Genomic DNA, 25,657 nt, shown 5'->3' with positions numbered 1-25,657 from the left:
AATACTGCTGCCAGTAGTGTTAAACTGCAGTTCTCTTAATGGGAAAAAAGTATCTTCCACAACAGTGCAATCAATAAAAGGAAAACAATAATCGTAATAGTTTTTGGTTCTAGCTGACACATCCTGTAGTAATCATTACAAGAGCACCTACAGTATATAGTTATTATGAACCACTCCTTTTGAAGTAATCTAAATTATAGCAGGTATAAATTGTGGTTTAATTTACTTTTCATTTTTAATACACTTGGAGAAAGATTGTGACTCAAAAGTTTTTCTAAACCATGAAACAAATATTGGAAGATTATGTATGAAAATAAAGTTGTAATATCTATAAATGTTATAGGGTTCTGAACAATAATCATTCATTTGAAACTTGTGGGCTCATAAAACCATCAAGCTATATGTGGGGTTTCTCTTCTGTGCCATGACATGAAAGGCAGTGAGACTTCATAAACAAGGATCTTTTATTGAGAGTTGTTCCCAATTACAATTCTGATTTGTTTTGAACATGTTATATTCGTCACCATCAGAAGTCTTTGATGAACGATAGAAAAGTGTCCTTATGTGAAACCAAACTTGAGTGCTGCATGTATGTATGAGTGATTATATTTACATACTTAAACAGCTGGAGGTATAATACATCTGGTGCAGTATCTCAAGTTAGGATTCATCTCTTTATAATGAAATATATGATGAGTTATCAGCCCCCCTTACCCTCCCAAAAAGGCTACTTCCAAATCCAAGTGCAATTAACAAAAAAATGTTTAAAAATCAAGTGGACTTTTTCTGCTTTTTCTTTTCAGCCTCTTCCTCTTTTTCCTTTTCAATCTCAGCCACCAGAGTCTCGATCTCCTTGGACTCCAGGATCTGATAACAGCCAAACAGCTCATTATGAGTGACACCGAACAGTAATTGAATGTGAAAGTGAAGCAAAAAGAATGAAAATCACCTTCAGTGGTTGATTCCGTCTGATAACAGCCAGCTCAATATTTTTTCCTCCTGACTGGACCACCTGTGAGAGGAAAAAGAGAATAGTCCTTCACCCAAGGGAAGGTTGCTTGTACCCATTTCAGTAGGGTTGGGCATCGAGCATCGATGGGAACTGGTTCTAACACTCCGATGCTCATGGAATCGTTCGAATTTTTAAATTTTGATTCCTTGTTTCGATGCCCGGACCGCCGAGCGGAAAAAAATTGCTCGAGTTTAAAGACTGACATTTATATACAAGTTATAATTAGCCCGGTGAAAAGTTCATTTAATTTCAAAAAACGTCGAGAAGTTAAGACTTTAATATAAACTACGCAATTTTTTGGACCTTGCATATTTTTTTTGACCCCACCTCTTAAAAGAATCGGAATCAGGAATCGTTCAATTTCAAACGATGCCCAACCCTACTTTTCAGTTCTTTAGTAATCAACAATAAAACATATTTAGGTTCACAAAATGTAGCCGTTACTATGGTAAACTTCTCATTATGTACTCTCGATCAAGGCTGGGCTCATATTTATTTAAAATGTTCCATCGCTATCTGCAGGCGGTTGTGTGTAAGTAAAGTTTTTTTAAGCTTCCAGTAGATCAGCGCCAGACCAGTCAAATTCATCAAGGGCTTATTTTTAGATATCTCATAAAGATTATTCAGAGCTATTATCCCATGGTGCAGAGTGTGCTCAGAGTAATTATTTCCTTACCGATTCATTTACAATGGTTGGAGGCACCACATTTATAAATGTTGACCATGTTGAATATTAAGTGTTTGCATAATCCAAAAACAGTTCACCAATACAAAAGTACTCAACCAAAATATAGTTACCAGATATGCTAAGAACTAAGCCAATTTTCCCCCCAAACTCCTTTTAATTTACTTTTTACCATTTAAATTTGCAAAAAAATATTTGTGACTGTTGTTTTTAACTGATATTTTTGTGTGGAATCTAAATCTGATCTCAGTTTTTCCTCTATCATGTCGAGTTTTATTTTTCCCCACAGCTTACCTACTTTGTGCTTACTATGTTGTTACTATATACCCACAACTAGCCACATCAATTAAAAAACAAACAAACAAACAAACAAAAACTTAAAATCACCATTGCAGCCATGCCTGTTTCTTTCATATTTCACTATACTTCTATGTGGCGGAAACACAGACAAGGCTGAAAAAGCAGTTTCGCATCTTGCACCCCTCTTTGAAATAAACTGCTGTATTTAAGACAAAAGAATTGTTGTGTTTGATGGCACAATACGTCTATATGTTGCCATATCAGTTTCATGGCGCATTAAGCCCCCGAACCTTTTTTAATTTGCCCGTTTTACCCTGGAGACCCCCGTTTACAGACACCGCGCATCTGCTCTTGTTTCAACCCAGCCATAAAAAGAAGCTAGCTGATTATATTTATGATTCGAAATGTCTGTCGTTCTTAGCTTAGAGTCATTAATTGATGTCTAATATTTCGTTTTTTTTGTTTGTTTGTTTGTTTGTTTGTTTTTTAAAAAGGACTTAAAAAAATAATTCACTCGCATATTTTAAACTTTTAAACGTCACAATGAAAAAAATAGTGTCGGAAAATATCTACCTCATACATATCGCTTAATCGTATTTTTTTTTTGTTACTGTTGCATTTTTCCCAATATTTTGGATCACAGGTGTCAAACCGATTCCAGAAAGAGCCAAGTGGGTGCTGGATTTTGTTCCAACCAATAACGCGCAGAGAGTTTCACCAATGAACCTCCTGCTGAAACAAGTAGCACCTGAAAAAGTTAAACTGATTACACATGTAACAGATCTAATTGGTAAAAAAGGTGTCCTCTTCACTGGTCGGAAAGCAAACCTGCACCCACTTGGCCCTTTCTGGAATCGGTTTGACGAAGAAAAATCTCGACCACTCCTTGATGTCTGTGATTTCTGCATCGCGACCCTTTTTATATTACCATGTTTCACCCATAAAATCTCCCAAAAATCCGGCTGTGGCCATTTACAGCTGTGTCTTGACACTTTGTGATACATGCTACATGGAGTTTTTTAATCGAAACAAGGTAAGTATGCGATAATATCTCATTAAAATCATGGCGTCTTTAATTATGGTCTCACCTACAGTTAGGGTTTCGCTGTTTATTATTATTATTATTATTATTTTTAAATGCCCTCCTGTTCAAAATTTTTCTTCCCCCCAAAAATTTAGATTTTAAGCATTCCAATGATGTATCACACATGAATGTAGCACAATTTTGAAATTTGGCCAAATTGGGGGTCTAAAGGCGAAGTTATGCTACGGCTTCAGACCTGCGCCGTCAAGTAAGACCCGGTTTATGACCCTCCGACATAGACTCTCTTGTTCCTTCTCAATTTTCCGACTTCGCTTCGGGGTGGAAATGGACTGGGATTGGATACAACAGCCTGAGCGGACCAGTTCAGCGCGAAATCACCGCCATTGTCAAACATGATTTTTCTACACAAAAATGGACCAAGCCGACGAGAGTATCAACGAAGAGCAAGTACGACAACTTCTACAATGACTCGTCAAGGCATTATGAAGATTGTCAAATGGCAAGCAATTCGTGGGAGGAGATTGCTGAAAATACGGGGATGGAGGTCAGCCAGCGATTGAATAAAAAAATGGAAGAACCACAGAGACAAGTACGTGTGTGTTCGGTATCGAATGGCCACACGAAGTAGTGGCCCAGTCGGCCAAATACTGCAAGCTTTTTATCACTTATGTCGTATTTTTGGTTGGTGCACGTCATCATTGATTGTGTACATATGTTTGCTGTCAGTCTGTGACTTATTTACGTGTCACACTTCAAGTATATGACAACAGACAGTTCACACTCGATACATCATCACTGATTCAGAGTGCCTTGGTTCTTTTATAATAACGTTAACATCAAGGCTTCCAACGCAGTTTGGGAAGTTCCATAGCCGCCTGCTATGGCTTCCCACTGGCTGGTTTTAGGACACGGCAAACAAATCGGGCTGGAGGGCTTTGCAGACCTCAGACAAAACGCTGGACGCAGTGCTCGACGCCAGTCTGAAGCTAGCTGCCACAGGTTGCTGGTTTTCACCCGAGGCTAGAACTTTGTGTGTCATCAAAAATCAGACAGACCGCCTCGAAACAGCCTTCTGCGTCGCATGCGCCTCAACATTTGTATGATCACCATTTAATCAATGTTGATGAGCTGAAGATCCACATTCAAGCGTTCCATCTTGCATTGTTTATTATTTTTCTCTGTTAAACTAGAGGAAGTCGACAAGCTTGCCCCAAAACCGTACAAACACAACACCACACCCCTCTAGTGGCTTGATGGTGAATTAGAGAGCAACGTGTTCCCTCACCGCAGAACTATCGAATGCTCTTTGACACCATAGTCACTTCGCCGTCACCGCAACGCAGGACCATAATTCAGGCTTAAGGGCGGAACTTCATGTCACCTGAGTGTTTTCCGCCGTATATATATATATATATATATATATATATATATATATATATACACACATATTTTTTAAACCCAATGTACTTTAAATCCAGTGTTTTCTTTTCTATTAAGAAAATTGCGACCCTATATCCTTCAGTGTTATCATTTGAGATATGATTGTGAGTAGTGCTGCTACGATTAATCGATGTAACTCGAGTATTCGATTAGAAAAAAAGATTTGAATTAAATTTTGCTGCTTCGAGTATTCGTTTAACTAAAGTGGCGTTGTAATGGTTTATTTTGAAAGTGTTTGCCTTAGTTTTATTGATCATTTCACATTGCTGAATCCAGCTGCTCCCTGTTAAGACCAACATAAGCAAAGTTTTTGTTTGAGCTAATGTTTCTTTTAATGCATCCATAATGTAGTTTATTGGTATATTTAGCTGTTTTTGTGGGAAAATGTGTCGGAACCATTTGTTAAGAGCATTGTTTATTAAAAAAAAAAAAAAAAAAATCTTTAGGCTCAGCTCAGGAATTTTAGTTTTTCATGTCCGCTATCCGATTACTCGAATATTCGAACTAGTTCATCGATTAATCGACTCCTAAAATAATTGATAGCTGCAGCCCTAATTGTGAGTATGACATCGTTTTGGTACAAGAAAAGATTTACTTATTTAATCACGTAAGACATCTTAAATTAAGAAAAAATGGCCACGATGTTAAAATTCGGTATGTGTGTATTGCATTCTTGAAGGTTTAAAATAACACAAGGGTGATAAAAAGAAACAATCTCCATGCGTTCCTAGTTATACTACTTAAATTACTGAAAATACGTTGATATAACATTATTAAATACTAGAGGTGTGCAAAATTTCCGATTCGTAGATTATTCGCGATTCGGCCGTGGAAGATTCGAGAACGATTCTCAAACATCCAAATTCCGATTATTGAAATATGCCAAGTAAAGCGGAAGTACAACACACTCAGCGCGCCGCGCGGTCTTCGGGACAATGAGGAACAGAGCGAGAGTAGCTAAACATCATGCTTCTCATTACCCGGCCCCTCGGCTAATGCCAATGCTCAACTCACGGCTCTAGCTCAACTCATGCCACGAGATAAAAAAACACAACAACATACCTGACTGCTGCCGAAAAGCTGCTACAAAGTACATCCACATAATGTTACGGTAGATATAATTTATATAGGACTAGATGCATTATAGATTTGGTAGCGTTAGCAGCACATCTACAAAAAGCTAGATGTGGGCGTTAGTAAACGGCCGCCATCTTAAAGCAGTACACTTCCCTGCAAGGCTGTTGTAGCGAACCTTCCAAGCAAACCTAATTAACTTTTTATCTAAAATACTCCTAAATCGGTAAAATATTGACTTGAATCTATCTTTAAAATAGTTTTAAAACTTTCACATGTCGAAAGTAGACAAAAGGGAAATTATGGAATAACGGGAGCAATTTTAACAACTTTAACGGTTGATTCACAACATTAAATTAATTGAATGTAGTTTAAAGCTGCTGATACAGAATGGGTACTGGAGTTTTTTATTTACTGTTATTTTTGTATATTTTTTTACTGCTATATGTTAACTTGATACTGAAATAGTAGTTTGGTTTAGCCTGAGAGTATTTTTGAACAATTTTGGAACTAATGCACAAAACATTTTTTAAAAAATTTTAAAAAAGGAGGGGGTGCATCAATAATCGTTTTATAATCGAATCGGAGCCTCTGAATCGTAATCGAATCGTTAGGTGCCCAAAGATTCCCAGCTCTAATTAATACGATAATATTTAATACTTTAATGTTAATTCGGTTTATGAAACCCTTTGAGATGTTTTTGATGATTTAGAGCTGTGTAAATAAACTTGTCTTACATAATTAAAAAAGAAAAAAATCTAAGGGTTCTAATCTAATCAGTTGTTAAGTAAACAAAGTGTACTGTACATGAACAACGTAACGAACATTTTTTTTCCATGAACACATTAAACCCACCTCAAGCAACGCTTTGATTGCTAACTTGATCGCTTCATTGTCTCCAGCGATGGCTTCGTCTGTGTAGTTCTTCTCCAGAAACTCTCTCACCGTTTTAGCACTCCGACCAATTGCGTTCGCCTGATAGGGTAGGGACAATGATACACTTACTAAACATTGCTCAGCAGCATTCAAATATGTGGCACAGAAATTATCCATCCGTCCACTTTCAACACCCCTTATCCTTGTCAGGGTTGCAAGTTTCTGGAGCCTATCCGAGCTGACCATGGGCAAAAGGCAAACTACATCCTAAACTGGTCGCCAGTCAAAAACCATTTGCACCCACAATCAAACTGCCATTGAGCAGGAATTGATCCTTCGCTGTGTGAGACAAAGTCAGGTCACAGAAATTGAACACATCAAAGTTACTCACCTTCCAAGCATGGTAGGTCCCTGACGGGTCAGTCTGGTACAGCCTGGGAGTTCCATCATAGTCGAAGCCGACAATCAGGGCAGAAATGCCGAACGGCCTTCGACCGTTGCTTTGAGTGTAACGCTAAAATGTATGGAGAAAAAAAACTTTAAAAAACATGGTCGTAATCACACAAACAAAAGAACACATTTGACCACAGGAGACAATCCTGATTCAAATATCTTTTATATAAAGTTGAACCTTAAAAGTCAAACAAATAGGCACCGGGTTACTTCCTATCTATTCACTTCACAATCAGCGCTAATTGGGGCAAGGCCGCATTAGGGCACCAAGAAAGCAAGTGCATTTCTAACCAATAACTTTACATAACTTTCCGCGGACCTTCTCGTTCTTCTCTTTGTATTTATTCTACTCTTAAAGCCTATTCTTTTGGACTAGGTGTCCCCAAAAAGCGAAAGAAAGACCAAGTGATTTGATGCTCGTGCAATCGAGCTCTGTGCCGGCCAGCTTCCAAAGTATAAGACATTTAGAGGTTCAACTGCAAGTACAATAACATGAACCGAGAGGAAATAACCTAAGGCACACCTGTTTCAGTGTGGCTATGTAACGTGTGATGTATTCCACAGTGACAGGATCTTCCACAGTCAACCGGTGGCTCTGGCACTCAACACGCGCTCTGTTAATCACTATTCGAGCGTCTGCTGTCAGTCCTGCAAACATCAGAGTAGAGAAATCAGCAACAGAACAAAAGACGAATCATATTTTTAACACAAGTGTGCAACTATTATTTAGATTTTATTTATTTATTTATTTATTTAGATGGTTCACCTGCAAATGCCATGCAGACATGCTCATCCAGGGCACATATCTTGCGGACGGTTCTCTCCTCTTGCAACTTGGCTACCGATTTCTTCTCAACTCCGAGGACGACTATGTCTTTGCCCCTGATACCCACCTGTAAACACATATAAATACAAGAAAATGCAGGGAGTTGTTTTGTTGACTACTTCAGCAAAAGCAAGTCATCATTGCAGATATTATTAGCAGAAGTGTTAGCATTCCAAACCCCCAAACCAAATGCAACAACAAAAAACCTAGAAAAGGCAGTAAATATTTATGCTTGTGTGCTCCATTAGGTTTTTATTTTGGGGGGGAATGTTACATTTATTTTTCTTAAATTTTGATGGAGGAAAATACTGAATTCCCCCAATTCCAAAAGGGAATATCAATGCATCAAAAAGTGAATCAGAATCCGGATGCACTAAAATAGAGTACTGTATTAAAATTATATAGATATACACAATCAATAACCGTGCTTTCGAAGTTTTCTGCAGTTTGTCAAATTAATCCTAAATTGAAAACTGAAACCTTCCTGAGCATGACACAGCGACAAGATGCTAAACCATAGAACATATTATTTCTCATGTAAAAACGCACGTAAAGAACGTATGCCCCAAAACAAAAGACTTAACACCTATATTACAACACTCGTAGCAGGGATGATAAAAATTTCGCTTTTCACCAGTGTTACAAGTGACCGCGAGCTACAAGCAAACTAGCTAGCGTTTCCTTTAGCTTTAGTTTCATTTCTTTTTTCAACTGACCGCTGTGGAGCCTTTCTTTACAGCTTCTTGCGCGTACTCCACTTGGAAAAGATGGCCGTCCGGGGAGAAGACTGTGATAGCTCTGTCGTATCTTGCCGCCATAGCCTCGCAAGACGCGTACAATCACAAAAAGGGACACTTTTGAATTCAAATGATTCAGCTAGTTTTTTAGTCGCAAGCTATTCAATCGAACGCTGCCGCTTGTTGAGGACTGCGCATGCTGATGAACTCTGAACTCGGAAGTACTTGAGAGTTAACCTCGCAAACGTTAAAGGAGGGGTTAAACTTTCGTAACGATAAAAGAATGGATAAAACATTTTGACATTCAATTTATGTATTTCGTAAATAGGCATGTTTTGTATAATTACATTAGTAATTAATTTAATGGCTCGTCCACAGTAGTGAATATTTGAGTTAACGGATATTTGGTAATTATGAATTAAGAAAAAGCGTAAAATATAGAATAATGGAAAAACATATTAAGATATGTGGCTTAGTTGTCACCGATAACAGGAAAGATCGTTTAAATGCCACGTTTGTTTTTGTTTAATCCATCTATTCAGATGTCCATTTCCTGTGGCTTTTGGACTGTTTCATTACACGCAATATAGGGGTCGAAAGAGTTTAGTTCTATAAACAGATACGTACTTCAAACAAGGTAACATTTATATTCGAATTTGTACCATTTATAGCATTTTATAAAACATCACTGAAATCGTATTTGTGTTTACGACTTTTTATTTCTTTTTAAACATTTGTTTGAATTTCAACCACCCCCCTAAACTGGACGAGTGCATTCCAACATCGCGTCCTATTCTAAACTGTTACAACGGAGTTGTACAGATTTACCAAGTGAGCGCGCGATTTTTAGCTTTTTATGATCTCGGTTATTTAATTGACCTCAATTATCACCATGTCGGTGGCGTTCGCACCTCACAGACAGCGTGGGAAGGGTGATATTACTCCCGCCGGAATACAAAAGGTAATTCCTTCTTTTGAATGTGTCGCAGAATGGAGGCTTGCGTTTTGAGACGCTGTTTAGCCGCTAATGCTAAACGACGTAGTCCATCCGAGTCCGACTGCGTATAGAAGGATTGGGTACAACGATGCTAATCCCCTGCGCGGTGAATACGAACCTGCCATGTGCGAACGATGAATCACTTCCAAGTTTATTTAGACTTGTTTTCCCCAACTGAGCTGCGGCCTCAGTATAATGTTAGCTGGTTTTAGCAAGCTAGCCAACCGCTTCTTTGTTAGCATTAAACGCCCCTTTTATCACCACAATCAAATCATTCATTAAGTATTGTGTTCAAATCTATATCTCAATGGAGATGCGTTACATGTCTGCTTGTTATTGCAGCTACTTGATGAAAATAATCACTTGATTCAGAGCATTATGGACTTCCAGAGCAAGGGCAAAACAACAGAATGTTCACAGTGAGTAGTGTGCTATTGTTATTGACACCTTTTTAAATGGAGGGTTACTGATAACTATGTGTTTCACAGGTATCAACAAATACTGCACAGAAATTTAGTGTACCTGGCCACAATAGCAGACTCAAATCAGAACATGCAGTCTCTCCTCCCAGCAGTAAGTATCCATAGTTGTTTAGGGATGTTAGAATTACGATGATAACTTCACTCATCTGTGTTTATATGAATCATGTTGTCATTACGAGCTGATTATTGTTCCTTATTTGTTATTATTTAATGATAAAGTAAGCAATAATCACATGTAAGTGAGTGATGTTAAACTCACAACTAGGGCTGCAGCTATCGATTATTTTAGTAGTCGATTAATCGATGAACCATTAGTTCGAATAATCGAGTAATCGGATAAGGAACATGGAAAATTAAATTACCTGAGCTGAGCCTCAAACGGTATAATAAATGAGGATCTATAACAAAAGAACAATTGGCTAACTTATATAGCAAAAGTCCGCTAGTTTAAATGCTATAAACTTTTTTTTTTTTTTTTTTACAGTGCTCTTAACAAATGGTTCAGACACATAGTCCCACAAAAACAGGCTAAATATACCTATAAACTAAATTATGAATGTATTTAAAAAAAAAAAAAAAAAAAAAAAAAAAAACATTAGCTCAAACAAAAACTTAGCTTATGTTGGTCTTAACAGGGAGCACTTGGATTCAGCCATGTGAAATGAGGCAGACTAGAAGGCAGTGTATCCATCCAAATCAATAAAACTAAATGCAAACACTTTCAAAATAAACCATTACAACGCCACTTAAATTAAACGAATCCTCGAAGCAGCAAAATATAACTCGAATCTTTTTTTGTTATCGAATACTCGAGTTAATCGATTAATCGTTGCAGCACTACTCACAACCCTTTTTTATACAGCTCATTTTGGGTGCTCAAAATTTAGAGAGGGTACCAATTAAGGGTGTTCGATTGGTTAGTGTTCAAATAATGTAATGTATTTAATTATTGTTGGGTTTTGTGTTTTTTTTTTTGGGTGATACATTTTACTGACCGATTTGACAGAAAATGGGTACAACGTTTATTGGTTTAAACCATTCTAAGCAGATTTTTGCAAGTCTATCATTTTGATTAAAAACAAAGACTATGGCGCATTGGGACTTGCGTATTAAATTTAGTTCATGGCACCTCCGTAGGCGTAAAAATGTGTTATACTTTACAGTAAGTATTTATGCAGAAAATAAAAAGAACAGAAAGTGACGGCCATTACGGTGGCCCAAAAAATGCACAGTACTATTGCAAAGACAATCTGGTCCCTAAACAAAACATGTATGTCTGTTTTACAGTTTTGAGGTTTTGTGTGGCGTTCCCATTTTTCCTAGGAGCTCCTAATTGATGATTCTAACCTCATCAGCTGCCAATGACGGCGCTGAATGTCAAATCCATTTGTGTATTTGCCCCTCGCAGTCAAAATGATTTAGACGCCTAGTACCGTCAGTTTCACTGAAAGATAAGCATACACGGCCTTTCCTCCCAGTGTATATGAATTGGATGTCTATTGTTGTCAATGGCAGGCAATGGGTTAATTGTCTTTTTTTTGTTTTATTTAATGTTATTATTGTGTGTGTGTGTGCATCTGCAGCCACCCACTCAAAACATGTCAATGGGTCCTGGTGGGATGAACCAAAGCGGAGGTCCACCTCAGCCAAGTCACGGTCATAACATGCCCTCGGAGGGTATGGTTGGCTGCGGTCCCCCGGCCCCTCACATGCAGAACCAGATGAATGGACAGATGCCTGGTAAGAAGCCTTTCTCTCCATCTTGCTTCTGTTGTTTTTTTCCCCCCATTCCCCTTTGGTCCTTCTCCCTTTGGTTGCCTAGCAACAGCACAGACCTGCGAGGGAGGTTGCTCTCCTGAAGAGTGATGTCACCTGTTTGTCTTGGACTTCAACTTTCTCTCTCCATTATCTGCATTCATTCATCTAACCTTGCTTTAACATACCGTACAGTGTTATTCTAGGCTTGTTTGCGTTAAAAAAAAAAAAAAAAAATAGAAATACATGGTTCTAGTCATAGATACCATACGGACACGAATAAGTCCACATCTAATTTATCAGATCGGATACAAAACAATCAATAGATAGTAGGCCTGCACAAGATATCGTTTGAATATCGCCATGGCAATGTGCGCATGCGCAATGGTCCCATCGCAAGACGTGCAATTGTTTTTTTTTTTTTTTTTTTTTGCTTCTTAAAAGCAGCACGTGTGCAGAGACATGACCTCCTCGATCCCTTTTATATACAGCAATCTTCATCATTCACAGATGAACCACCTTAGCCTGGAATAAATGGTTCATCTGAGTGAGTCAGCCAGTCTTCCAAAACAGATCTATTCAAGTCATATGGTGATAATTATTCTAGTTTTAATATCGCAAAACCCCAAAAAGTCACAATGTCAATCTTTTCCGATATCATTCAACCCTAACAGATAGTAGCCCTTGCTGCATAGCTACAATGTTTAAAGAAGATCGGTTCACAAATGACGGAGTAAGATTCCACAAGAAGAGCAAGAAGGAAAACAAGAACTACTTGAGCTTGAGTGGTGCCTTTGACAGGCCTGTAAAATTACCTGTGTACGTGTGACTCTATTGCTGCATTCAGACCACAGGTTTGACTCATTGACATCGATCATGTTCAGTCAGTCATGTTCTGAAGAATCAACCTTTTGTTTGTCATATTTAAGGCCACATAAATGTGTGGCCCGGATATGATTTAAAAACATAATTTTCCATCTTACTTCAGCTGTTCAGAACATCATGAAATGATCTCACCCTCAAGTCAGTTAAAGGTGGAAAATTTCCAATTTGGGTCTTAATGCAACCTGAATATCGCTTGTGTGTAAAGTTAACAGACTTGTAATTACTGTAGCAAGAAGACTGTTTTCTTTGATCCATTTGTGCGTGTTTGCCTACTGTTCATTTGTGTGTCTTATAATTCCATATGGGTTCAAACAATTTTAACAATGCAAAAGTTTAGGCTGTTGTGACTTCAGGCTGAAACTTCCTATGTCCTAATTTGGTGAATTTGCTATTTCTTCACAAATCTGTACTCTTATTCACTTGGATCTGTTAGTTTAAAAAAAAGGATTAATCTTAACTGTTGAAAATAGTTTTGTCTCTTTGACGATTCAGTATATTGCTCAATGTACACACGATTTCTTTCCCTAAAAAGTGATGTTTTTTGTCATGCAAGGATTGATCTGCTTCCATTTGCCAGTTAACCCATTGAGGTAAAATTCTATAGAAGATCAATAGATGCACTGCAATCTGAAATTACAACCCACCACATTTATAGAAAATTCAACGTATAAAATACAATACACTGTGAAGAATTTCAAAGGCTGTCATATTGAATGTTTTGTAAATGTTGTTTATCCCTAGGGCCCAATCACATGCCTATGCAGGGCCCCGGTCCAGGTCCTAACCAGCCCCCTAACATGCCTGCCGGCTCTATGAACATGCCTCCAAGCAGCCACGGCTCGATGGGCGGCTACAACCATGCTGTCCCTTCGTCGCAGGGAATGCCGGCACAAAGCCAGATGAACATGACGCAGGGTCAGCCCATGGGCAACTACGGACCGCGACCCAATATGAACATGCAGCCCAGTCAAGGTAAATGCGCTCATTTGTGAGCTCCATGTTAATCCCTCACAGCGGTCTCAAGTTTTCCAATCTATCTGTTTAGGCCCCATGATGCACCAGCAGCCTCCCTCCCAGCAGTATAACATGCCTCCAGGCAGTGGTGGGCAGCACTACCAAGGCCAGCAGAACCCAATGGGCATGATGGGCCAGGTTAACCAGGGCAATCATGTCATGGGGCAGAGGCCGATGCCCCCGTATAGACCGCCTCAGCAAGGTATTCCAGAATATGTGTGCGCGTGTGTGTATGTGTGTTAAGCTGTGAGTGTGAATCTTCCTCCTCCCTTACCTTAACCCACTTTTCTACACTTCTTACTCTTGGTTCTCTCCCACCATCTCCACACGGGTCGCCCACAAACATCTTCATTATCCAGGATGCAATAAATTTACAGAATAGTGGTCCGAAAGCCAAAGCCTTCCGTCCTCATCCTCACACATCTGGTCCAACAACACCTTGAATCTACTTGTGTGTATGTTGTGTATGTGTATGTAGGACCCCCTCAGCAGTACCCAGGGCAGGAAGACTACTATGGGGACCAGTACAGTCACGCAGGACAGGGAGCCTCAGAAGGTAGGAGAACTCCCTCCAGTCACCTGTGGAGCATATCAGCCCAGCACTTGTGTTACCACACAAATGATGCAAAGAGACTGTGATTTAACCCCGCCCCCCACACACTTATATCAGTTTCTTGATTATTCTGTTGGGGGGAAAAGTGACCTAAATGACACCATTACTTGCAAATGGTATTACCCATTCCCAAAGAATCTGTAGCCCATTTCTTAATCAGATGTTTTCTGCCAAGCTTGCTTTATGCTTGTGAAGGACAACAGCATCCACTTGGATACTCTAGCAGCCTTAACTCTTTTATTTTCCTTATTTAAATAACATTTACTTTGTATGTTTCCCTCTTTGCTAACAGCTCTCTTTCTCTGTTACTATGAATCTTTCATACATAACATTTGATGTTCTCCTTTGGAAAGAAGGACAGCAATATTTTTCTTATTAACATCAATTTGGTGTTGATGTATTGTTGCTCGACACAGTTCCGCCATCAAGTAGCAAAATATTTTTATATTTAAAGTAAGTACAAATACAAACCATATGTAGAATGTAACTTTTCATAATTTTATATGAACCTCTGTTTAAAAATTGAAGCCTAGAGTCTCTGTGGGCCAAATACTTGCGTGCCGTAAACAACTCATTCGCTGCCATTGACAGCGATAGACATCAATTCAATTTTAATTAGGATGGCTGGTACTGAATTGCCACGTTTACATGGAGCCAAATATTCCAATTACAATCGGAATATTTGTTCAAACCGAATAAATGTGTTCCATATAAACACCTCATTTGGAATGAACAGGCCCAAACCGAATGGAATTTCATTCCGATTCACAGGGGTGGAATATTCCTTTTCCCAAACCGATTAGAAGTAAAATTATATCATGTAAACAGGGAAGCAGAATGGTGTCTGGTTGCGTTCTTTCTGCACATGCTCCGTATTGACGTGGTGATGTCACTTGGTGACGTAAGTAACGTCACTTGCAACATGGCTTTCAAGCACACGCACAGTGCACCCACACAACTTTTTAAATGAACGGCTTATCATTCTGAAGTTTTGTTTCCACTCGAAAAGTTAAAACAGCAACTGATCTGACGATCGATCTCCATGTTTTGCAACGTGACGCTTTGTTTTGATTAATCTGCGCATGTCAGACGGCAGTTGTCAAACGTCCTTTCGGAATAAAGGCAGTCACATGTAAACGCTGGATCGGAATAGATGAAGTGACATGTAAACAGCTGATGTGAAATTTCCATTCGGAATGATTTGAATCGGTATGAATAAAAGTCAGCATGTAAACGTGGCTAATGATGAGGTTTCCGTTCCATTGACACCAGCAGACGTCAAATTCCTTTTTGACTGGGAGGGACTGGCAGCAATTGATCGTGGCCAGCCCTTCCCAGTCAAAAAGAAATGGCTGTCCACCAGTTGCCACGTTTACATGGAGCCAAATATTCCAATTACAATCGGAATATTTGTTCAAACCGAATAAATGTGTTCCATATAAACACCTCATTCGGAATGAACAGGCCCAAACCGAATGGAATTTCATTCCGATTCACAGGGGTTGAATATTCCTTTTCCCAAACCGATTAGAAGTAAAATTATATCATGTAAACAGGGAAGCGGAATGGTGTCTGGTTGCGTTCTTTCTGCGCATGCTCCGTACTGACGTGGTGACGTCACTCGGTGACGTAAGTAACGTCACTTGCAACATGGCTTCCAAGCACACGCACAGCGCACCCACACAACTTTTTAAATGAACGGCGTATCATTCTGAAGTTTTGTTTCCACTCGAAAAGTTAAAACAGCAGCTGATCTGACAATCGATCTCCATGTTTTGCAACGTGACGCTTTGTTTTGATTAATATGCGCATGTCAGACGGCAGTTGTCAAACGTCCTTTCGGAATAAAGGCAGTCACATGTAAACGCTGGATCGGAATAGATGAAGTGACATGTAAACAGCTGATGTGAAATTTCCATTCGGAATGATTTGAATCGGTATGAATAAAAGTCAGCATGTAAACGTGGCTACTGTCAATGACAGCAAATGAGTTCATTTATGAAAAATGTTAAAGCCGTTAGAACAGTGGGAAGCTTGTTGCCCTGTTTCCTTAGTTTCAGTATTGAATGTGGCAATTTAATGAATTACTGTGTAGGGTCAATGTAAAACAGCTCATGTTTAAAGTAGCTTTAGTTGATCATTTGCCATCAATGGCAGCCAGTGAGTTAATTGGAGCTAAGAGACTCAAAATCCACACCTTGCTTTATTTCTCGCCCGTTTGCTTTCTTTGTATTTTTACAATGTCATTAGATTGGTCAAAGCGATCACTTTCTTCTTTAACAATCAGCTCATGTTGTTTGTGGTTCCCCTGAAAAATAATAGTGTAGGAATTGCCGTATGTGGCAACTCGAAGCGTTTTTTTCCTCTATAACACAATATTTACGTTACACTTGGTTTTTTATTTGTATGTACTGCATATGTATTGGTGTGTATATGAGTTGCCAACCTTTTTTTTTTTTTAATTGTTCAGATTAGCTGTGTTCAGCTGCACTGCTTCGTGTGTGCCGTATTGAATTTTATTACATTTTGATGGGTGAACTGCCGTGTTCATTACTTAATCAAATAATAAACATAATTATTGTATGGTTATTTAGGGCAGTATATAAGAGCCAATGGCTACAGTTACAGTACTTGAGAAAACTGTAAAATGAATGCTTGTTAATATCTTCCAGGACACAGACTGCGCGTATGTAAAACTGCTCAAAAATTTTCTGTACTGTTGTCATGCATTGTATCAGATGGGTATATTGAACCCTTGCTCACATCCATTGGCGTTGCCCTTTTAAGGTAATGCCCAGTACGGCCAACAGCAAGAGGCCTATCAGCAAGGTCCCCCACAGCAACAGGGGTACCCCCCTCAGCAGCAGTACCCGGGTCAACAGGGCTACCCACCGCAACAGCAGGGCTATGGTGAGTTTTAATACCATTTTTTGTTATGTTCCATATCCCTGTTACTCTCTCAGTGTAACGTCCATATCCAATCCTGTTTTACATTGTATGAAATATAATAGTAATTATTTAGATTTGTTCTGAGACAAAATTAAAGGGTACTTAACTGCGCCATTTTAAACTTTTTCAGGACCCACTTTCATAAACGGTCTGTTTAACTACTTCCCTGTGCAGTAGTGAAGGGCACTTTCACATTAGACCAAGAGGACCAAGGTCCGGTTGGAGAGCTACCTCGCAACAACACTAGAAAATGACTTGTTGAAAAGGTTCAGTATTTATACTGCGCAAACCGAGCTTACCAAGTAGCGTAATGTGGACGAAAGGAGCACTCATTGATTGGACAAATTTAGAAGAGGAAACGCCTCCCTCCTGAGAGGGGAGGGAGCGTGGAGCTGCACGTAATGTACCATAAAGCTGACCGAGACCCAAGATTTTTGAGCTGACCATAGTTCGTTTGTTGGTCTGAACTAGAGTTCGGATACGCGCTCACATTTACAAAACGAAGCGGACAATTAGAGAAAAAGAACTGGTTCGTTTAAAAAGGATCAAACAATGCTAATGTGAAAGCACCCAAAGATGACCTTACTAGACATTGACCGATATGGGTTTTTCTGGACCAATACCGATTTTTACAAGTTAGAGGGACTGATAACCATTTTTGGAGCCGATATTCATTTGCAGTAGAAGTGTAAAAATGGTTGTAAAAAATTGAATAATGCAAACACTGAACTTCATTGAAATGCCTTAATCATGTTTATTGAATCAGACAAATAGAAAATAATAACTCCAGAAGTGCCTGAGGCGCAATACAAGTGTAACTCCATTTAACCAATCAGAGGACGAAAGGAAATACCAGTGCAGGAGTGAGGTGCGGCTGCATCTTAGATGAAATAACCCAGTTTTAATTTGATTTTTTTCGTATCAGCCGGTAGGATTTAAAAAAAAAAAAAAAAAAAAAAAAAAAAAAACAATAGCATTGTCACATCCTATTCAATAAATTCAACCCCTCCAAACTGCAGTTGAGAGAATAAATGCCCCTAGCGGCTATTTGCTAAAATAGAAGTTTGTCATCAGTAATGTGCCTTGCGTAATCACTGATGAATAATTGAACATTTGTTCACATAATCCACAGTGTGTTACATTAAAAGAGACGTAAATTAAAAAAAAAAAAATCTTAACTGACGTATTACACGTCTCACATACTTTGATCATAAAGAATGATGAATACAGCACGTCTAACATCGACTTGCTACACTGCTAATGACGTCTCAATATCAGAAGGAGTTTGTTTCTATTTTTTTTAACAACTTTTTACTAAAAGTCAATTGAAAATCAATTTTCTATAATCTGTTCCTTTAATTTTTTTCCTGCAATACATCCTGCATTCATTAGTTATCTTTTATTAGGTAAGGTAAGTTTAGAAGAAATAATTCTTGATGATAAACTTACAGAGAGACTTAAAATGACTTATTTTTAAGGGAGTGTCTCTCTGTCTTTCGCTTCTCATCATCCCATTTTCCTCTGGAACTTTTCATCTCTCAACCTGAGTGTGGGCCAAAGCTCAAGTTAGTAATGAGCTTGCAGCGAGGCAAAGCTTGTGAGGTGAGATCCATCTGCCACACAATTGCACGCACACACAGAGAGGCTCCTCTTTAGCGAAACCCCTTCTTGAATATTCCTAACAACTTTAGGCATTATGCACACCTAATGATACTGCGTGGGCCTCATTTGAATTGGGCCCAAGTAAGGCTTTGCTTAGTCCCACACAGATTAACCAACATAACCTATTTGATGTCTCCCTCCATAAGGGAACTAATGTCCTGAATTGCTCAAGGCATAATCTAGTCTGATATCGCGCTGTCCTTTGGTTGTCATCCATCACCTTTTCATTGCATCCAATTAATGGTTAAAAAGGAATTCCCTAGAGTTTGACCAACTTTGCTCATTAAGCCAGTCTCTCTTTTTTTCTATAATACTAAAATTCAAAATGAAGCAGAAAGTTACCGTATTTCCCCTTGTAGTGCTTTTAAACCTGCACACCGCCACAAAGCTTATGGAAGAATGTGCTTTGACCAGATGAAAGGAAACTGAAGCTTTTTGGCAAGGAACATAGAGCTACTTGTTTACAGACACAAAATATGAAACTTTAAAAAGTCAAAAACAATCTGCAGTGAAACATGGAGGAGGTTCCTTTGTTAAATGCAGCACAGCGTGCTTTAAATCGGTGCGGGATACAACAAATCTTGCGGCTATCAAGGAATTCAAGAGGAGTACAGGCTGGCCAGTGTCACAATGCCTCAACATTTTGGACCCAAAATGAATAAAAGGTCCATGCTGCGTTTTAACTTTTATTTAACGAAATAAATAAAACTATCAATAAATAAAACTGTAAAACTCAAATTACATTATCTCCTGTTTTACTTGGTCAATTGACTTCAAGCATAGACTTCATAATATATTGATGGGGCGCGGGGCCAATTCATAGGGGGCCTATTTAAAAACAACAACTTAAAATTCAAATATTTTCAAAACCAAAGCTGCTACCGATCTAAAACCAAAGAAGGCACATACCTTAGGCATATTGTATATGAGTCTCCATGAGCAGCGGCATAAAAAAAAAAAAAGTTTTTCCCTAATAAAATCCTGATTCATTATTTTTCATATCAGTATAACTAAACCTAACATGGCTATAAAATTCTCAGATTTTACACTAGATGCACAAAAATCACCAAATGCAGAGATAATCACCTGTATTTTCAGGATCAATAGCTATATTTAACATATATAAGTTTTTGCCCAAAATAGCAACTTAAAGTTTTCAAGAGCTTATAAATGACTAAATTTTTACATCAATTATCACAACGTAATACTTGAGGAAAGCATGCAGAATCACTTATAAATGATACTCAAATAAATGATAAATTCTATATACAATCACAACTTATTATTTATTGAATTCTGATGTCACTATGGGTCATGGGGAGAGATGGCCGCTTGAGGACAGCCCAGCTGTCCCCGTCTCCAGCTCTCTCCCGTCCACCGGCTCGACCGGGACGTCGAACATCACGGAGGGCGGGTCACCCCTCTCAAGCTCCATGGCAATCTCCATGTTCTCCTGCTGGGCAAGCTCCTGCTTGGCCTTGACCTTCCTGGCCAGGTAGCCATCGTTCATCGGCGGGTCCGGCAGATCGTCGGCCAGCTTCCTGGCAAGCTTGGCCAAGATCTCATCCTCTTTCTCCTCTAACTTGATGTGGTCCAGGACGGTCTGCACGTCCCCGGGGAAGAACCCGACGAGCTTTATCAAGTGTAGGTGCTGGGCCGGCCTATTGCTGACCAGTAATTGGTCCAGTAATTGGTGCGCACATATGGCGGTGCTTGCCAAAAGAATGCTCCGTCGGCTCAGAGTTGGCATTCCATGAACACATACTTGACCCCGGGAAACTTGCGGAGAATGATGTCCCTGCAGGGCATTGTCCATTCCCCATGGTGGTTAAAAGCAAAAATCCGGGCAGTTATCATCCATTTTACGTAAATACTTCGAAGTAGCAAAACAAAGAGCTTTTTAAGTTGAAAAAAATTATGAATAAATTCTTAAATCCCTGAATTTTAATAGATATGAACGTAAAACAGTCTAGATTGAAAAAGACCGAATTCGGATTGGGATCTCTCTATGGGTGCGTGGAATAAAGCCGGTGACTCTATGATGTTTGAATCCGTCAGATATTCAAAGAGGTTTTTCATGATTTATTTTTGGTTTACCAAAGAGAATGATGAGGATGGGTGTGTGTATGGTTTTCTACAATACAGTAGAACCATATGCAAATGTCAGTTATATAATACATTCGCACATATACTGTATAAACATATCTACCTAAATTAACATGATCAACATTAAATATAAATGAAATATACCGCTCACGTAATGCATATCATTGCTCATCATGGACAATAAGCAGGAAATTAGAACAACAACCTAGATTGACAAGTGAATTGGAAACATAAAAACTTTTAGCCTCAACAATGTATTCAAAGGGGCCAACAATTAGCGTTAGCAATAAGCACAGGGCGGCTAGCGGTTAGCTCGCCGAGGCTAGCGGATGCAACGGATTATTAGCTGAGGAACTGCCATCAACCAAACGTCTTTATATTTTATATTGTTAAGGCATACGTCAACGCTATACTTCTCTCATTTACACACAACTTTCGGATGGTAAGTAAACATGACGATAGCTTGAGGAACGAAATACACTGCTGCGAAGGGAGGAGAGAGTTATTCTAGCGAGCTTCGCTCTTCTTAAAGGACCAGCATCACAACAATTAAACTAAAGCGCACACACACACACAATGGGCTTTCCTACAAGATTCTTGGTTTAAAAAAAAAAAAAAAAAAAAAAACCTTGGCAGTTATCATTCATTTTACGTAAATATTTCCAAGTGTAACGCTAGTGAGAAATCCAATATGGCGGCCGTAGCAGCAATTTTTCCCATTGTATTCACGGTTCAAAATGCATGCATGGTGCGAAAAATATAATAATTATCGTGAATCCTCGACAAAATCACTCTTGAGACACTTGTGCCTGCTTGTAGGCTTAAGTTTCATCCTGTTTCAACCTAAATCTGGCATTAGATCGCAGAGTGTGTTTGAGAATTGCTCTCCCTGCCAGGAGCCCAGGCTGTTGTGAGGTGGGCCGGCACCCTACTTAAAGACGTGGTGCAGTGTCTGGGACTGTCACCCGTCTATATAATTATGAAGTTTGTGCTTTAAGTGAAAATGGGCATGGACCTCAACTTTCAAATGAAACCAACCAGCGGCACGTGGGTGATGTAATTACAGTGTGACGAGGCTTCATAGATGATATGCGAAAACGTGTCGCCGCCGACACGTCCGGTGTTAAAGGGTTGAGGAAGGCAGTCTGGACTTAAGACTTGGTTTCACCATTCGTACGTTCTTTTAACCAGACACAAATCTCTTTTAGGTCCTTCCCAGAATGCCCCTGGACAGTACCCCAACTATCCCCAGGGGCAGGGACAGCAGTACGGTGGCTATCGCCCCCCTCAGCCAGGTCCCCCGCAGGGCCAGCAGCAGCGCCCTTACGGCTATGACCAGGTGAGTATGGGCCCAGCAATGTGAGCAGCTAGATTTTATATAGTTAATACAGCTATAGTTTGTCCCTCATTTTTGACTTGCTGTGTATTTTTTGCATGCTCTGAACGTATTTGGGCTTACTTGATGTATGTCGCTATTGCCATTCCCGTTTTAATCTCGGTTGTGTATTGTGGTTAATGTAGCATGCCCTCTTCAGGGAAAATATGAGGGCTTCTTCTTTAAGTTTGCTGCAGACTGCCGTGGTTCTTCTTGCCCTGTAATATCCTGTGGTCTCATGATGGGGACCAGAGCTACACTTTGATATCTTTATCTTTGAATATTCAGGGGCACATGAGGAAATAAAGGCCCGGGGATTTGAACCCCCTGACTAGCTCTATAAGAAGCAAAGGTAAATGGTTGCTGTGAAGACCTCAATGTCCAATCTAGATGTTTTGAGCACCTAGCCTCAATATTGCATTTTATGTTTTCTTTCTCTTTTCTTTCCTTTATTTTCTTCTCCTCTTCCTTTGTAAGGTTAAAAGATTGCCATTTCTTAATCCTTTTTAACACTGTTGATTTGCCAGGGGTCGAATTTATAATCAAATGAGGTCCAGAAACACAGCATGCTGAGCAAAGCGGAAAAAACAACAACAAAAACATTCTGCTTATGTGTCTTTACCTAATCAGTGTATTGAAAATTGGTGTTATACTTCGGATTAAAGTCATGGTTTTAAATTAAACATACTTCGACCCCTGTTTAGATATAACATTAGCTACTACTCCCTTGCCCTGAATCATTCTCACTATAAAGTAGCATCCTCGAGTGCAGTGTTTCTCAAACTCGTTCACTTAATACAAAAAAAGTTTGGACAACCTGCACACCGGGAATAAATGAGCAATAAGCCTGTATAGTAATCCAACAGTATACTATATATACTACTACTCACCTATAGATGAGAATTAGACCCACTCTGGAAAGACACATGTTATGATACTAGAAAATTGGATTCATATCAGAGATTATTATTTTGAAATGTCTTTTAAATTAAATTAAAAAAAAAAAAAAAAGGCATGATGAGTATGGCTCAGAAATATGATCCTCCCCACTAAAAACACGTTTCTTGTGTCCCTTTTGCTAAAGTGTACATTTTTGTTAGAAATAAAGTGCCTTTTGTGTGGTTTAAAAAAAAGTATGGAAACTATTCCGCTAACATTGTGCCATTTTTTTTTTAAAATACAAAATTGTTCCTTTGAAAAATTGCACATTTCGTGAAAAATGTACTTAAATGCATTGTGACCTAGAAAATTAACTTTTTATTTCTTATTACTATCACTGTAATGGTATGGCTTTTCAAACAAGAAGCAATTTTTCTCTGTAAAATACAAAACATGTAAACATTGTCCATTTAACAGATATAGAAAAAAATTAAAAACTTATTTAAAAAAAAAAAAAAAATTTTTTTTGATCATATATATTTAAAAAAAAACTCAAACCAGTTAAAAAATGTCATAATTTACCTTTTTTTTTTTTTTTTTTCTGTTTAAAAATAAATAAAAGTAGTAGGACTCTCCGTTGTGGGCCTAATTCTCTTCTACTATTAAAGCACATGTCTTACTACTGTTAGTAGTTAGTCATGTGTGTGTTTCTTTTCCAATTATTTAACAGTTAACTATGCTTAACATGTTCCAGTGTACTCCATGATCCCTTTTGGTTTCTTGGGGACCACTATTAGCTCGTGGCGTACACTTTGAGAAACACTGCTCCAGTCAAACCAAAGAGTTCCGTTAAAGACTTCCAGTGCCTCCTGTAGTATTTAGAGCTCACCACTTGTGAGGATCTACTCCCATCTGCTGGTCGATACAGGCGAGTGCAGTTATACGTCATGGCGTGCACTGCACTCTTATCATAGAAGCCGCAGATGTTTATAAATAGCTGAGGTGTATTATTGAATTGTCTTTAAACAATCAAGTAACATGAGTCCTGTCACTTTTCTTCCCCATCCCCTCACACAGGGCCAGTATGGAAATTACCAGCAATGAAAAACACCCACACAGATGATATGAGAGTCACAGCAGCACAAACAAACAAACAAAACATTCTCCTCCACTTTTTTGGGCTTGTAACCATAAACATGTCATTTCAAGTGACCCCCCCCCCCCCTGCCCCCTTGAGGTCCAGTACGTCTCAAAGCGGCAGTGCCTTAAAGTGGGAGCTGCCTTATCCTTTAGCATTCAGTCGACTGTATGACATCATTTTGGTTTTTTTTTTTGGCAGACTGTTCAAAAGTGGTTCTACTGTGGTTCATGCTTCAGCTCCCTGTTAATAATAAGAAGCAGTAATAGCAGTAGCGGATAAAATGTATGTGTAAAGAGAGGAGGGGCACGGTGTAGAGTTTAGATAGCAAACTTCCTGCTATACTTGCCCATACAGGTACATGTCTCGATGTATGTGATGTAAAAAATTCTATTTTTTTTTTTTTTTTTTTTTTTTTAAGAAACAGATGACTTTGTATAAGAAATTGAAAGCTAGTACTAAGATGTGTAAGTGTCAGTGTTTTTTTTTTTTTTTTTTTTGTCATTCGGGATGTTGTTGTGATGAACTGAACTGTTCAGTCACAATTGCGTTCCTCAAATTGTAATTTCTAGAAGGACAGCAAACTTACCACTAGAACGTGTTAATTTGTAAAACACTTTTACTGTACTAAATGAACTGTGCCAACTTTAGGGGTGAAAAAGAAAAGGAAGACTTTTTTTTTTTTTTTAATGTTTTTTTAAACCACAATATGACAGAGACGTGTTGGCCAAAAATGTTTTACTCTACCATTATGATGACAAGGCCCAAGTAGTAAACCTTTAAAAGTGTATCAATCTTGTACAAAAGAGTATAAAGGCTACACTGAAAACAAAAAATGAAATTTCATGAGAAACCTAAGACACCATTATGAATTAAGGTTAACGTATGAGTAAGAGGTTTTATGTCGCGAGGGGTGAAACGGTTTTTAAAAATGTCACATTGAAGAAAATAACTGTTACAAAATTTTAAAGTTATGATGCAAAACATTTTCTACAATCAAGTAAAAATATGTGGAGTCGTCATGTTTGGAGCATGTTGCAAGAATAAAAAATGATGTTACAATTTTATTTGCGACTTCATTCTTGTAGAATCGTTTTAATATTTCTATTCTATTTTTCATGTACTTGTGAGGTCCCGCCAGCCAACCCCCGCCCCCTAAAGATTCATATTTACAACCTTTTTTGTGGTAAATTCTCGCTTTTTTCTTGCCATTTTGGGGGGGGGGGATTCTCATGACTAGTCTGTGGAAATTTGGTTTGATCATGACATTTTCTTGCAATATTCAAACTTTGTCCTTAAATGACAGATGTGTCTTATAATACTAGTAATGTTGGAGATTTTTCTCCTGGCTGTT

At 38.7% G+C, this 25,657-nt stretch overlaps 2 protein-coding genes across 5 annotated transcripts; one reads left to right on the top strand and one right to left on the bottom strand.

The window, feature by feature from the left end:
• Positions 1-467: 467 nt before the first annotated feature.
• Positions 468-8,665, bottom strand: psma8 (proteasome 20S subunit alpha 8). The gene is made up of 7 exons (XM_057857486.1): positions 8,428-8,665; positions 7,652-7,778; positions 7,409-7,533; positions 6,824-6,946; positions 6,412-6,531; positions 950-1,012; positions 468-867 (listed from the first exon to the last, which is right to left on the bottom strand). The coding sequence occupies exons 1-7, from the start codon at positions 8,527-8,529 to the stop codon at positions 772-774; spliced, it is 756 nt and encodes a 251-aa protein (XP_057713469.1). The 5' UTR covers positions 8,530-8,665; the 3' UTR covers positions 468-771.
• Positions 8,666-9,196: 531 nt separating this feature from the next.
• ss18 (SS18 subunit of BAF chromatin remodeling complex) lies at positions 9,197-24,973 on the top strand. Of its 4 annotated transcripts, XM_057857484.1 has the most exons (11): positions 9,197-9,409; positions 9,788-9,864; positions 9,934-10,018; positions 11,511-11,667; positions 13,309-13,539; positions 13,613-13,783; positions 14,060-14,137; positions 16,982-17,104; positions 22,120-22,250; positions 22,575-22,638; positions 24,243-24,973. In XM_057857484.1, exons 1-10 carry the CDS (start codon positions 9,341-9,343, stop codon positions 22,590-22,592), a joined length of 1,140 nt encoding a protein of 379 aa, XP_057713467.1. In that variant the 5' UTR covers positions 9,197-9,340; the 3' UTR covers positions 22,593-22,638; positions 24,243-24,973. The 4 variants fall into 4 exon arrangements, 3 of the variants coding, with proteins under 3 accessions (XP_057713467.1, XP_057713466.1, XP_057713468.1); XR_009066966.1 differs by having other exon boundaries at positions 22,120-22,638; XM_057857483.1 differs by lacking the exon at positions 22,575-22,638 and having other exon boundaries at positions 9,198-9,409.
• Positions 24,974-25,657: the final 684 nt, after the last annotated feature.

The sequence above is a fragment of the Corythoichthys intestinalis genome, chromosome 14 (assembly GCF_030265065.1).
Source record: "Corythoichthys intestinalis isolate RoL2023-P3 chromosome 14, ASM3026506v1, whole genome shotgun sequence".
NCBI lineage: Eukaryota > Metazoa > Chordata > Actinopteri > Syngnathiformes > Syngnathidae > Corythoichthys > Corythoichthys intestinalis.
Note: the sequence above shows the minus strand (reverse complement) of the source record. Positions and strands in the feature narration are given on the sequence as shown.